Here is a 15,819-nt window from a genome sequence, read left to right as displayed (position 1 = left end):
GTTATAATTCAATAAAATTACAAATAAAGAAACTTTGCTTATAGTATTAACATCACTGAGACAAGAATGTATTGTCATATCATGTAGGTATCGTATCTGAAGTAACAACCTCGTCTCGTAATGTCAAATATTTATACATTTCTTAAAACTAGAAACACTCAGCATCCTTATGCTAATCCTCCATCTTTCATCCTAGAAATGAGACTTAGCACTAAGTGTTGCTACCATAATATAACAAAAACGTATTGGATTTTGAAATTAGTCATAGGGTGTCATATTCAGAAACGAGAATAATTTTTTTGGCATATAATTACTTCTTGGTGAGATATCGTCGCTAGTGACTGACATTTAATCTTTAATCTTTTACAGTGGCAGTACGAGTGACGTAGTCACTTAGATATAAGTTAATTATTATTTATCATAATTGTTCTTTTAATTATAAAAAGGAGGTTAACACTACGTAGTGATATTGTTGTTGCGACCATTTATGGATGCTGTAGGCTATGTACCCCTTAATATGATTAAGGGGTACAATTACATATATAAATATGTAAACTTTAACAAAAAAATCGCCAAGTTAGGGTATAAGTTTTAAAAATTCCTCGAAAAGAAAAGTATTGTGCATCTCGGTCATTTGAATACGGCATATTCCAACTTAAGTAGTTATGAGCAAAATAATGTTAAATGCGCACATAGAAGGAAAGTCCATTGCTGCACAGCCGGGGATTGAACCTACGACCTCGGGGACGAGAGTCGAATGCTGAAGCCACTAGGCCAACACAGCTCTTAAACCGATTTACAAAATGAAAAAAAAATTACAAACACACACTTACGAACCACTTCGTTCCGAGAAAATCTATCCTTAAACTTCAATTCCATCCTCAAAATCCAAACAATATTAATAATTAATAAATATTGTATGGATTATTTAGATTATTAACGTTGTTAATTCTTAATAATTGAACAAAAAACTTTAGTTTATAAAATTTTATAAGTATAATTTAAACATTTCTTACCCGTATATATAAAATTAACTTGCTGTTCGTTGGTCTCGCCAAAACTCGAAAATGCTACATAGATTTGGATAAATTAGATCTTAAAATGTTGGTGGAATTTCAGAAAAGGTTTAACTGTAGGAGGCAAAGAAAACTACGAAAAATGAATATTAAATTTTCCAATAAAAACAGTTCTTAGCTGGAAAGTAGTACATCTATTATGTCATTTTAGAAATAAATATCATAGGTTTTGTCACAAATAAACGATACGAAGTTCGAAGGGTCATATTGTCTTAAGTATAATATTAACAATTCTTTCATATTAATAATTGAATTGAAACTCAAATAAATTTAAAAATTAATTAAAAAAAAGTTTGGTCCCTGTGGATTTAACGCTGGCATGGCACCCATAGAATAGAACCCTTGTCGCAAAACTCCAAATGGATCAACTTGGATGTTAGACTCTTATAAGTAATATGAATTCATTTGTAACTAAGCAATGTAATAAAATAAAACATGAATCAATTTAAATAATTTAATTATTCTGTTTTGTTATTATATATTTATAGTCGGTGTTATTATGATTAGTTGTTTGGTCCAAGTCAAAAGCTGAGTATAGGAATACCAGGTACATATTTAGAGCCGTGATAGAATAAAAAATCCGGGTTAGGGTCCGATTATGGTATTAGGCGGTTACCATTATTATTATGCAAATAGCTGTGACGCGTTAGTTCCGCTGAAAATAATTCGATTTTTATCTATCCCTTGTAATAAATTAAAACGTGTCACGTGTAAAATATTAACATAAGGAATGCAATAAAGATTTCAGTTGAGTTTGAGTTTTGCACTGTCTACTATTATAAAACAGGTCACGTGATTAAGACTGATCTACTCATTTGGGCTTTACTGTGATAGTGGGTGTCCCTGATTTTTTCTGCGATCACGGTTGGCACTATACTAGCACCACATATTTTCTGCCCGCCAGCTCCTATTATTTACTACACCAAAACAAGGCGTCGTCAAAGGTCGTCTACATTCCAAAATTGTGAGTCCGACCAGGCACCAACTGGTACGGCTAAAATTTTATTAATTGGTAATAGAATTTTACAAATTTTACTTAAAAATGACTTGGACATATTTTATTTACTTAATAGCTTTTTAATTAAATAAATAGAATTCAGTTTGGAGAGATTTTTTGGTATATTTTATTCATCTGCAATCAGCTTTTTGGCTTTTATCAGATTTTATGAAGTGATGGCAATTAGAGAATGCAAATCAAAAAATTATTAACTGCACCGAACATCCTAAAAAACATTTTTTTCTTAACAGCATAAACCCAATTTGGCGACGACGAATTGAATAATGGGGCATGTAGGTGCGTGCTATGTTTGTTAAATACCTTTTTTGTGCAAAAAATGACAGTAAAAAAAAAATATTCATACATATGGCTTACAGATACATCATACAATTTAAAGTAGGTAGGTATATATTATTTGTGAACCCTGAGATAGCAAATTTTTACTAAAAAAGGGTTCCCGATTTCTTATAGATCATAATGAATAATTAATTTTTTTTTAAATTTACTTAATATTATATTTATTATAGTTATTTCCTTAGACGCATCGCAATATGAAATATGACATATTATGCATTAATTTCAGTTCCCGATTCATTTTGCGCATAAATTCAGTACTTAATATATTCAAATAAGTACATCTTCTCATCATCTACTTTATTATGATAGTATACAATTATTGTATTGTATACTACGAGTTAAGTGTTTGATTTTAAGTATTGTTCGTGTTACTATGAAAAAAAAGTGTGTAAAGTAAAAGATTTTTTTTTACTAATATTATTTTACATTGCGTCGAAAGAAATGATTCTGATAAGCGCCAATTACACGACGCCTTTGTAATGACGTCATTATGACGTCAGAAAGTTGATTGTTGACATTTAACATTTAGAATTTTGAATTCTATTTCTTTGATAGATATAGGTAGTTTGTTTTTATTTTATATGCTCTATGAATTTAATAAATATAAAATAGTCGCAATTATAAAAGGTAACCATGGTACTTCCTCTAATTATATCTCGAGTTGATAATATCATGGTCGACGCGATTTTTTATTTATAAGCTTCCGCTTTTGTTGTATCATGAAGCCAGGAAAAAGTTCGGAATCACGAGAAGAAATAGCTGAAGTCCACACTACTGCCCGGTCTCCGTCTCCAAAGCACAAAGGTAAAACTAGATCACGCAGTAGATCCGGTTCCCGAAAGTTATCAAACGGTCATGCTTCTACTGAATCAGGAGAGAATCAGGTGGACCAAGTTTCTGAAAAGGCAAAAATAAGAGAGAACTGGACAAAATCTGAACAAGAATCATTGGACACTGAGTTACCGATTCATGATCAAATTAAAAGGGGTATACTAGGCTTTGTGGAGAAGGAGATAAAGAAAACTGACAAACCACCATCTTTTGTTTTTTATTCACATGATCCCAATGGACAAGAGGATAAATTTATGAAGAATCTGTCAAGACCATCAAGTAGTCATAGAGAGAAGCGTAGTCCATCCTATAGAAAGAAGAAAAGGCATTCCTCAAGGCATAGAGACAAAGATTTGCATGATTTTGAAGTGCCTGGTTCAAGTCTTATTGCTTTAGAAAAGGTATGGCTCAGTAGTTTTTTTTCAACATAACATTAAGAAATCCACTTCAACTCATCTAAAACATTGCAGAAAATTTTAATTATTTTTTTGTCTGTCTGGATTGTGCTTCTCTTATTGTTGTTTATGGCATGGATTTGTTTATTGTTTAGGAATTATAGCCAGTGTGAAAACCTTAGCTTAATTCTGTATTATGAAATACTTATGGCTTTTTATTAAATGGTTGCTATACATTATTTCAGGTTGATGATTATCTCAAAGAATATAATAAAGATGAAGTTGTTACATTGAGTGGCGAATTAGATATAGAAGCTCATGATGTTGAGAATAATAATGGGTCAAGTAGAGAGTTACGTCATAAATCAAAAAAGACCAGACGAAAACCTAGGGAAGAAAGGCATGATAATTCTAATGGGAGAAATGTCAGTCCAAAGGTTTTTAAGACTGCTAGTAAAAGTAAATCAAGTAAACCTGGCAAGTATTTTTAGTTAAAATTTGTATAATGGTTTTATATAATTTGTCTTTTTTAAATATTTTGAGTGCAAATGTTTTAGCCTAATTAAAGGTCAAATTTTATTTAAACTACTAAATTAAAATCCTGTTATTGTTTCAATGGAATTATTCTAGTAAAAGGTTCTATGGGAAAGCTGAAGTTAAATTATAAATATAAATACAATGAAGATATTTTAAGCACATCTATGATCTCTCTTAAATAATTAACTGATTGCTGTATACAATCCTATGTAAATTATTAATATTCTGTAATACTAAACAAGTTGGTTAAATCTTAAATAAGCAAACTATAAAAAGTTTTTGGAAATTAATATAAGTTTCTATTCAAAATTTTATACTTTTTATTAATCAAATCAAATCAATTTTTTTTTAATTTGTTGAATAAAGAAATTAAAATTAATATACTCGCCCACACCTCCCACGTACTTGTTGTAGTCTTGATGACTTGCTTTCGTGCTTTGTTTCATCTTTGCAAAAGTTCAGTCAAAATTCCCTTTCTTTTTCTGGTTTCTAATAGTGTGACAATACTATTATTATCACCATTGAAAGAAATAAATATGACTGGCTTTGATTAGGACTTTTTGTCTTTGAACAATCATCTCAATACATTTTAGTTACCATGTATTTCATGAATAACAAAATCGCACTAATACATTTTATTACAAGATGACAAGTTTAACATAAACATTTGGCCTTTCATTGTTTTATGTTTGCAAGTACAGTTCGAGTTAATTAAGTGTTGTCCTAATTCCAGCGCGTCCTGCAGACCTAACTACAATGCTTGAAAGCATTCAAGCCAGCGTCCCGTACCATGATCAATACATAGACAATCCATTCTCGTCACCATCGCCGCTGACTTCACCAAATGATGAAAGGTTAGGTCTCTCTCGTAGGCCCGAAAAGATTTATCTTCAAGGAGGTGGATCATTCAGAGTTGTATCTAGAGAAAGGATAATGGAGTCTCAACAATCTAAAGAGGAGGAGCGATATGCTAGGTAGGTGAACGTTTTTAATAAGAAGGTTCAAATAAATAAAAATATTCTTTCTTTATAGAGGTACATATTGTACACCTTTAAAGTAAGGAAGCAAAATTTATGTATTTATTTATAAAATATAAAAAATATTTGTTTAAGTAAATTAAACGAAGGATTGACAGCTTTGGCCACTATATATATAACACACACTAAAACTACTAGCTGCCCCCGCGAACTTCGTTTCTCCTTCGTTTCACAAAAAAATTAATTTATACTTTAGCCTCAATAACACGTGGTAATCATATTCAATCAATATGATTATCAATATTGAATAATTGTACCTTATATGACACGTTTGTCGGTTTACCATAGCAGTGCCATCTATTGATTACTTACTCAATCCAGTTGAAAAGTATCGGCATCTGTTACAATCTTTTGGAGTTGTTTGTGATTGTGACTGTCAATTAATTATAAACAAATAATTAGCAATTAAATAAAATTGCGACTATAATTGAAGATCTAAGCTATTCTATCTCCGAAGTTGGAGCAGACTGCTCACGGTGTGCCAATTTAATTTAAAATCGGTTAAGTAGTTCAGGAGCCCATCGCGGACAAACATCGTGACAGGAGATTTATATATATTAAGATTAATATATATAAATTGTGACTTTTATTAGCTATTAGTTATTATATTAGCTATTATTATTTAATATGAACCTTACACTCAATTTTTTTATTTCAGACTAGGTGATCCAACTCCACTGGATGTAGCACTAACAGTCCAAAAAGCATGGCGTGCCTTTGCCAGTGCCTGTCATGGAGTGCTTGGAGGGCTATCTCTGATGCATTTGCTCCTCATCAGCTATTCGGACAGTCTGGATGCTGGGCATTTATCATTCCATGCCGTAGTCACAATGCCATATGTCGCGGCATATTATTTCTTCTGTGTTCTCTGCTTGGTGTCTGTTTTGGATCGGTAAGTTTCATACTTTTACAACTAGCTGTGCGTTGTGGTTTTACCTGCATTGCATCATTTGGTTGTTCTGTCATTTTATAATATAGCCTCGGTATATGGACTAAAATTGCTTAATTGGAACCGACGATGCTAGTATTAAACCTCTATAACGGTGGAATGGACTCATGTTCTTCTGATGCCGCACAATTTCATCCACTCTCCCCTGACTTTGGGAAATTTCTTCGTCTGGGTGATGATAAGACCCGTAAAGGCCTTTACTTTATCGATACAGCGAGAAGGAGGCTTCGATTGCTTTTTCATTCATTTTCATTCTGCCAGTGAAAGATATGTTTTTCTTGATTTTCCGGATGTTTTTAAGGAAATGTTAAATGTCATCTATGTTCCTCTTCGGATTTCGTTTTTGCTTCCTCATTGACTGCTAATCAGGGAACCAAGGTGTATAAAACATCGGCCCTATTACTGATTCCGTCCATTTTACCTTACCTTCTACCTATCGTACCTTGTTCTCCAATGTGCTTAGTTCTTTAGCACATACTTCATCAGTACCTGGTTCCTTCTTATTGAGTAGAAGTGTACTTCTGTTGTGGCGCGTCGGATTTCTGACTCCAGTATTTTAGAGAATTTACGTTTGAGGCAGATTTTTTAAAATATTTACGAAGTTTTGTATAGTTCCGCTCAGTATCCACGCTATCTATATCCTTAACCAGGTTTTCAAGATGTGGAGCAAGATTAATTTTTCAGTATAATTGCAACACAACATTAACTTCAACTTAATAAATAAGTGAAATTAAATATAAATGGCGTTACAGAAATTCCAATTAAGCTAAGAGTTTACTGTGATTTCTTTTATCTATATATTAACTGATCACTACATAGTATAAAACAAAGTCGCTTTCTCTGTCCCTTTGTATGCTTAAATCTTTGAAAATACGCAACGGATTTTGTCACAATAATTTTTTTTTGTCATGTACTTATTACGACAAATAATGGCTAATTTTCGAAGCGGTTTTGACCAATACAGCATTAATCCTTAACCAATTAAGTACCTTAAATACATTGTTCATTTAATATAGATCTATACAGCCCATTTCAGCTTATTTAGCAGCGATCGAACGCGTATATTATCGGAGCTTTCCAGCGACGGAAATAACAATACATAATAAAAACCTGCTTTTCATCAGCATTGCACCCGTGCGAAGCTGGGGCGGGTCACTAGTATTTTATATAACGCTATATCTATAGCTATATGCTTACTTCACTCACGTGTGTAATAAAATTTAATTTTCGTTAATCTTCGTGTATTTTCGTGTATCTTCGTGTATTTTCTTTAATCTTCGTGTATTTTCGTTAATCTTCGTTTATTTTCGTGTATTTTCGTTTATTTTCGTAAATCTTCGTGTATTTTCGTAAATCTTCGTGTATTTTCGTGTATCTTCGTTAATCTTCGTGTATTTTCGTTAAACTTCGTCTATTTTCGTGTATCTTCGTAAATCTTCGAGTATCTTCGTTAATCTTCGTGTATTTTCGTTAATCTTCGTTTATTTTCGTAAATCTTCGTGTATCTTCGTTAATCTTCGTGTATTTTCGTTAATCTTCGTTTATTTTCGTGTATCTTCGTGTATTTTCGTTTATTTTCGTAAATCTTCGTGTATCTTCGTTAATCTTCGTGTATTTTCGTCAATCTTCGTTTATTTTCGTGTATCTTCGTGTATTTTCGTTAATCTTCGTGTATTTTCGTTTATTTTCGTAAATATTCGTGTATTTTCGTAAATCTTCGTTTAATTAATCGACCACGTATATACAAATTTAAGAAATAACTGTTTTTATATGGCATTTATTTACTGGAATGTCTGACCATAGGCAACTTTCTTAATACTCATATATATAAAAGGATTATTATATTATTCGGAGTAGTATATTGTATATATACTACTCCTAATAATATAAAATACATACAACCCTAAATTTTCAACCCTCTACGGTCAACCCCTATTTTTTATTATAAATTATATACATGACAAAACGACGTTTGCCAGGTCAGCTAGTTATAGAATAAAATTAATCTCCAACTTTATTAAAGACTTGGTTGTTCGATACAACGATCGATCATGCGATTAGTTTTACGCATTTTTTAAGGAAAGAAAGTAAGATCAGCTCAAAAGATGCAAATACTACATAACATCTTTTATTTAATTTTTTCTCTTTGATTACTGCTGTGTTGTGTATTTATGTGTGTGTGTTTTGTTTGTAATAAATGATATGTCTATGTCTATGTCTAACATAAAATTTCTGTACTTTATTATATTTTTATTTATATTATTTTTATGTCAATAAATATCATTTTAAAGCAATAATTTATGATGGAAATATTCACATTTCAGTCTAGATATAACGAATTTAGACACCACCCGTGGCTTGCAGCCTTGGTTCCAGCCAATCGTATTAGTGATCTTGTACAGTGCTTGTCTCCTGGTCTGTTCTGTTGCAAGGATCTATGATGAGCTGATGGTCTACCAGTATGCTCCACTGGTGGCGAATATTACTGGAAATGTGACTATGGTGAGTTTTTCCGAAGATAAATAAGAAGTTTTTGTAATTTTGTTGAATTAACTTTTTTTAATTATTTGTTTTGTTGGTCCAATTTTAATTAATTTCAGATCAATTTAATTTATTTTATACAATGATAGGAATATAACAAATTTACACTAGTTTAAAGAATAAGAATAAGTATTTAACATCTATGAATAAGGCGGATAATTTCTTAACACTAACAGCCTATTACATATCAATTTAGTTATTTGTATATATGTTCCCATGTGTATTCATCTAAATATTATATTGTTTTTATCCTAACTTTGTGCTGTGTCATGTTGATATATTTTTCTTATATTGTGTGTATTCGTTATATGTGAAATTATTATTTTATTATTAATTATTAGATTATTAAAGATACATTGTAACTTTATATTTTATTTGACTTTTCTTTCATAAAAACATGCGTAGGACACCAACGTGCTTTTGTACACTTAGTTTATTTATATTTGAGAAAAAAGGGAATGCGGTAAGAGAACCCTCGGATTTGAGAAGAGTTACCTTTTTTGTGACGTCATTATACTTCGACTAATCTTGATACTTAATATGAAAAAAAAACAGTATATTATTTTTATCAATAGATATTAAACGCGCACACTCTACCAAGATGTAAGGGTCAAATCGGTCAACTTAAGACTCGCAGGTCTTATTCGATGTATATATAGATATTTATTTTCATTAGTTACAATGAAGTATACAATATTAAAAAAATTCTTAACCTACAAAGTAATAATAACCATTATTAAAGATTATTACAAAAATCAAAACAAATTTACAAACTTTGGTCCCTGTGGCAGTGTCCTCATTGTATTAGTTACTTGTTAATTTATATATTATGTTTTCAGCCAACAATACCAACGTTTTACCACACATGGACACACTTCTCAATATGGCGAGCGGTTCTTTCCATACTCGGCCTCGTCTATTTTGTTATATCGGGCCCTCAAGATATGGTTTATCACAATCTTCAACAATTATTACAATTCAAACTCTCCTTGCAAAGTATCGGTTGATTTATGTTTAAGATATTTATAGAACAAATATCCGTATTTTTTTTAACGTATGGCTATGGATAATTCTATTTTGAAAGATATGTTTAAGAAATGATTCAGAGATTTGAAAATACATTCTAGTATTTGGTATAATTTATAACATAAGTAATGTTTATTAAATTATTTTAATTTATCTGAGTTGATAGCGTGACTTTATAATAATGAATAAAATAATATGCTGGTGCTAATTCAGATGAATTAGAATGTTTTAATTTTTTATCAAGTTTTGTGGCACAGAATGTCCATGGACCATTATAAGTTTGTAGATCTCTAAATAGCATCTATTCATATTTATTATATACGTCCAAATTGCAATAATGCTTGTATGTTAATATCATCTCATGCCAAAGATATCAAAATATTATTTACATATATAAGGTATTAAGATAGCTAAAATAATATGCAATATTAATTAGAAATATTGATTTAATTTTAAGATTTATTATCACAAAAATTGTTCTAGTCATACCAACTGACGCTAAAACTATATCTAAATATAGTTCTAACTTCTAATTGTTATCAAATGTTTGGTCTTTGTTCTTCTATCACCTATAAATAAACAAGACAAATTAACAAATTGTCTTGTGTTGGGAATCTTAAATGAGGACGGAAAGTCTAAAGTTATATTGCCCCAAATATAATTCCGTTCTATAAGTTTACATTTAATGGGCAGTGTTAGCATATATAATTAAATAAATTCTTTTTCTAATTCCGATAATATTTAGGTCCAAATCTAGTCATTTCCTGGCTGTATTGTCTACACTAAGTAACAATATTTAATAATATTGGGTAATTAAACCTAAATCGTATAGGCCTTTAAATTACCTTTCAACCACTTATCACAGTTCTATAATGTAATGGCTGACACAGTGTTATATCTTGAAATTAGTTGCAAGCATTCAAATATCACTTATATTAATTATTATTCATACAGATGTGCCTGATTTTTATTATAATCTATTCTAGTCATTATTTCCAGTATTATTTAGACTGAATAATTTTATTTTTGACATGAAAAGAATATTTAAATTGTATGCTGTAAATAATTCTTCATTACTACACTAGATCTACTAACTAATTCATATTACCTTAGATTAAATTTAAAATATTTAAATATATTTTTAGTTAATAAGCTAAGCATTTCGTATATGCAACAAATGCACAGATTTAGAAGCGGGTTACTAAATAATAAAATGTACATAATTTAAACTTGTTGTTTTGCTATACCTTTCTCCTTATTCTCAAGTAAGTATGGTACACATTGACAAACTTGTTTTTCCGACTTTAAAAACTAAAAGTGTCAAAAAAGTCGCAATTTTAGACTTTTTAGGTCAACGCCGGACCATTTAGGCGAATCATGACTATTTGAAATGCTCAAAAACTATTTTTTTTAAGTTCTCACTAATATTGTCTATTAATTTACTTCTAAAATATCTTTCATCGAACTACGATTTTGTTGGATTGCAATATGTTTCTAAAAAGCAATATTAAATGTGCAGGGCTAAAACCGTAAGAATTTGCACATGGGCTCGCGGTAGTAGCCAAGTGTGAGCTACCCTCCCGTTACTACCCTAGTTTTCATTTCTTTACCTTTTAGCTTCATAATTCATCGAGCGTCATTTGATCGTGGTCTTTGTGTCGGCTAAGTAAACTTTTAATTTGCGATGAAATATTGAAACATCAAATTCTAATATTACAATATTAAATTCCCTTTTTATTAGGTATACTTAATTATTCTAAATTGACTTTTATGAAGATAGTAGGTAAACAAAGTCTTTAATACGGAGTGATTTAGATCTCAATTCATCTTTCGGGCGTTTTGTGTATATCTCTAAAGCGACTTGAGAGATTATAAGAGAAACTAAACTGGTCATAATATTATTATATAGCGATTTGAACCTTGTTTGCCACAAAGGAGTTTGGAGCTATAGACACAAAACGCTTACAGACTTGGAAATGTGATTAAGCAGTAGTCTAAATAATGTTATATATACATTATTTAGTGGAATAAATAAATATAATTGTGTATTTTATTTTTTGTTAAATGCGATATCATGTCGTATGTAATATCTGCTTAAAGCTTCAAAGTAAACAAAGAGAAATATAAAGCAAAATTCTACAGGAACTGTGACCATGCGTATAGCACACGACAAGACAATTGAAATAAAAATGAGTCAATTAAACGCCTTTTAATCCGTTTAAAAGTTCATATATTTTTAAGTAAGGGATTTGACACGGTAAATATGGCGCGAGGAATTTTTGCCAATCTTGAATAGTATTTAGATTTTGTAACGCAACTCAGAACTTATTTTATACTATAGTAAATAGTATTTTATTAGATAACATTTTTGTTTTGTTAGATATTTAAATATGATGTTGTTGTTAACGAAATTCAAAATAATTCGTCCAAAAATCAGAAAGTTTCTTGGAATTCTGGAAAGCCCCACGGGGTAATAACAATTATGATCGTAATTTGACGATAATCTGAGATATAGCCGTATAACAACCAGATGTGAGGACTATAACATAGATAAATAGTAAAATACAGTTTTTCCACACTATATAGTTCCATTTTCCGAGACCTCTATCCCACTTATGGACAATTTCTATGACAGCTGGTATAAATATTCCTAATGTTGAGAAGAAGATGGCACCAACGAGACCTATCAATAATTCCAGGTCAGGGACTGCGATGGCCAGGATAACTGGAATAAAAACGTAATTTTAGTTTCGTTGTTAATTTCAAATTGTGAGAGTATATTATTGAAAACTATTCCTTAACCGGATTGACAAGCAGATTTGTTGGTTGGTGTAATGAATGTGCCTTATAGGAAACCTTTGTTTCACCGAAAAATAATAAAACTGAAATCAAATCAAATCAAAAATCATTTATTCATATAGGTAACATAATGTACACTTATGAACGTCAAAATATACTTTAAATGCTTCTAATTTTACATTTACTGCCAGTTATCAAGGGCGTAGAACTGAAGAGAAGAACTGGTAATAAAATCTCCGCCACTCTTTTAAATCACCAAGTTTTTTCTGAGCTGCAACCATTACACCATGTTCCATATGACATCTTGAGTAATAAAGAATAATAAAGTAAATTCAAAACAAAGATTTGTCCTCTTTCAGCAGGAGGCATGGTGAAATAGGAGCACGCACTTACATAGAGAACAACAACTAATGTATAGGCAACGATTTATTGATTTAATCGAGGCAGATTTATACTTAATTGACGTGGTTTAAGAGCGAGTTTCCTTTAGCAGATTTACGCACCTTTGATCGATGAATGAGTTACAATTCTTGATTGATCTGAGCATTTGAAGGAAGTATTTACAAATTTAAGGGGTAGGGGATTATTTATTTTCAGAACTCGCTGTTTGTGGGGAGTGTGACATTGCCATGTTTAAAATATGGATTGCGGTTACATCGCAAAATGACCACAGATTATTAACTATATATTAAAATATGTGTCTGGTTCTGATATTATTTATTCTAATATACTTAGTTAAAGAATTCTTTAAAATAAGTAATTACTAGAATGTTTCCGGAAAGAGAACACTTGTGGAACTAGGTCGCTTAGTTATAAGTATTTTAGTTCGATATTAATTATCTCGATCGATATGAAAAAAGTATATAAATTTTGTTAATAAATAAAATGAAACCCAGGAATTATAGTTAAACCGGTACGCGATAGTTGTCTAGATACGTTAGCTAGATACAAACAAATTTGATTTGCGTCATAAAATAGACCACCCTTACTTAACATCCATTAAATTCGTGTATAAAAGTTTATAATTCAAATTGATGGAGGGTAAATTTCAGCCGATAGTCACTTTTCCAATAAATCGTGCACAGTTCAGTGGGCAGAGGGAAGAGGCGCGTCAATCAAAAATTGTTTAAGGTGTATTGGAAATAATGGTAATTGACAGAATTGTATTAACTTCCATTATTCACAAAGTTACACTGGTGTCACTTAACCGATCTCCTACAAAATGGTTATTTAAGTACTGTAGTAATAATGTTGAAGGTTAATTACTAATAACTAAATAAATTAACTGAATTATCTCAGTTTGTAATTATTAAAATTTACTTGAAAATGTTAAACGTATACGGACAGTTAATATACTAAACGTATTAACTTAATATTAATTATTAATCTTAATAAAAATTTAGAATAAATTCCTTTCATAGTTTGTAGATAAACTTAGGTCACAGTTGGGATTAGCCTTTACCCAAAAGTGTTCCATAGTATACACACAACAATATAAATAACAATAACTAGTGTGAGTAGAAAGTATGTAAGTTATAACAAAAACGAATTGACATATTATAAACTTAAATTTAACGTACCGAAATAAAATAGGCGTTAGCATAAGTATTAGCATATTCTATGCTATGCAACCAGCTATACTCAACTTTTCGATCTATGTGAATAGTCATAATAAATATTTACAACCATTATTATTAAAACAGTAGATATTTGCCGAGTGACGACAATACGCCCTTGTGCGGGAGACATTCATTGCCAATCCACATCGCTCGGGTATCTTACAGATTCTCTTTACCATATATCAATGTCGGATATCCGTTACGGACGACCGCGACGATCCGAATTGTTACTCATAGAGAAATGCGCCATTAACTCTCATTCACTCCATTTTACCAACCAGTTTATTACTTCAGTAATAATTAATGTATGTACGATAATCTCTGAAGCTATTACATAACTCACAAATGCCAAAGCGAACTCGGTAGATTTATTCGCAAGCGATACATAAAATCATCACTGGTGACAAAGTGGCAGAAAGGTTACATAACTAATTAAATCCTTTAAAATATTATGAATACATCTAGAACTTTCATATTCTATTATTTCAAACAACTGAAAACGGCAAAATGACCGCCAGATTTCTGAATATTACAGGTCACGTAATGCGCCCCTTTTATCTCATTTGAATTGTTTAGGGTGGAGATTATGCATCATATGAAAACCGCTAATAAAACTTTCAGTTTGGCTTTTATTTAACCTTTGTAAATGCGGAAGTATTTCCTTTTATATGTAAATGGGAGGTCATCTAATACACATTCAGTTCTTTGTCATTGTAAAAATGGTATAGACACATTCCTTCGCATACTTAAAAAATATCAGCCTCAAGCAATATATAATATGATGATTTACAAAAAATCTATTGGTTCAAGGTTTCGACAATGCTATTCTTAAGCACTAGTTTAAACTGTTCTATGATCTAATTATTATTTATATTGAATCTAACGTATGCTATAGAAGAATGATACAAATATACATGTCGAATAGTAAAGAGAAAAAAAAAAATTATATTACTAGTAAATGCTAAGTTGTGCTATCAATTAAGGTTGGCTTACTTTAATACACAAACTTTTATTTTGCGTTTATTTATAGGATTTAATTGGATTTTTCACACGATATTTTATTTATACGATATACGAACAAAATAAATCAAATATTTTAATGAATAGTTAAAAAAATTAGCTCCTTTATATATGAAGATAAATTGACTTAAAATAAAGGTAACAAAAGGATTTTTTGATGTTGTTATGCCTATACTATATACTTTCTGCGATTCAAGACTTGTTGACTGTTGAGGATTATTAGGAGAGAGGAGGAGGTACTGAATAAAATAAACCAAATATTATAATGGATAATATAAACTAAATATAAACCGCTCATGGAAGCGATTTTTACAAAAATAATTTTATAGAATTAACAAATATTCGTATCTTATTTTCTTTTCATTCACGAAAAACAAATCAAAACGTTGGTAATAATAGACTTTCAGCATGCAAAAATATTACGTTTAATTAATGGGGCAATATAAAACTACCCACGCTCTTCGTTATCAGATACCGCCGAATAATTATTTTATTGCGAGATTTCCATAACAATATTAAAATGATATTGTAAGGCTTTATGGCTCGTGTATATTTAAAATATGGACTCTTACGCAAATTAAATACATGAAGAAGAAGTGGGCGACTGTGGTATTTCTAAATAGCAAAGAGAGTTT

At 30.6% G+C, this 15,819-nt stretch overlaps 2 protein-coding genes across 3 annotated transcripts in view; one reads left to right on the top strand and one right to left on the bottom strand.

Annotated features, from left to right (window-relative positions):
* Positions 1-3,000: 3,000 nt before the first annotated feature.
* On the top strand, positions 3,001-10,938 carry LOC110999607. The gene is made up of 6 exons (XM_022268743.2): positions 3,001-3,662; positions 3,902-4,133; positions 4,927-5,167; positions 5,889-6,122; positions 8,504-8,681; positions 9,560-10,938. Exons 1-6 carry the CDS (start codon positions 3,150-3,152, stop codon positions 9,725-9,727), a joined length of 1,566 nt encoding a protein of 521 aa, XP_022124435.2. The 5' UTR covers positions 3,001-3,149; the 3' UTR covers positions 9,728-10,938.
* A 1,002-nt stretch (positions 10,939-11,940) lies between these two features.
* The window catches only part of LOC110999608 (proton-coupled amino acid transporter-like protein pathetic), a 43,146-nt gene continuing 39,267 nt past the window's right edge, over positions 11,941-15,819 (bottom strand). For both annotated transcript variants that reach the window (XM_022268745.2, XM_045632042.1), the window contains one exon: positions 11,941-12,471. In XM_022268745.2, the coding sequence (XP_022124437.2) occupies positions 12,227-12,471 (245 nt within the window). In that variant the 3' untranslated portion in view covers positions 11,941-12,226. The remainder of the gene's footprint in view (positions 12,472-15,819) is intronic.

This window comes from Pieris rapae, chromosome 18 (genome assembly GCF_905147795.1).
Source record: "Pieris rapae chromosome 18, ilPieRapa1.1, whole genome shotgun sequence".
Classification (NCBI taxonomy): Eukaryota; Metazoa; Arthropoda; class Insecta; order Lepidoptera; family Pieridae; genus Pieris; species Pieris rapae.
The sequence above is the reverse complement of the archived record's forward strand: the minus strand, read 5'-3'. Positions and strand labels throughout refer to the sequence as shown.

What these genes read in the sequence shown, in the direction of transcription:
- LOC110999607 (XM_022268743.2), top strand. Translation starts at nt 3,150, where the DNA reads ATGAAGCCAGGAAAAAGTTCGGAATCACGAGAAGAAATAGCTGAAGTC. An exon ending in GTCTTATTGCTTTAGAAAAG is followed by an intron (nt 3,663 to 3,901) that starts GTATGGCTCAGT and finishes ACATTATTTCAG; the next exon opens with GTTGATGATTATCTCAAAGA. An exon ending in GAGGAGGAGCGATATGCTAG is followed by an intron (nt 5,168 to 5,888) that starts GTAGGTGAACGT and finishes TTTTTATTTCAG; the next exon opens with ACTAGGTGATCCAACTCCAC.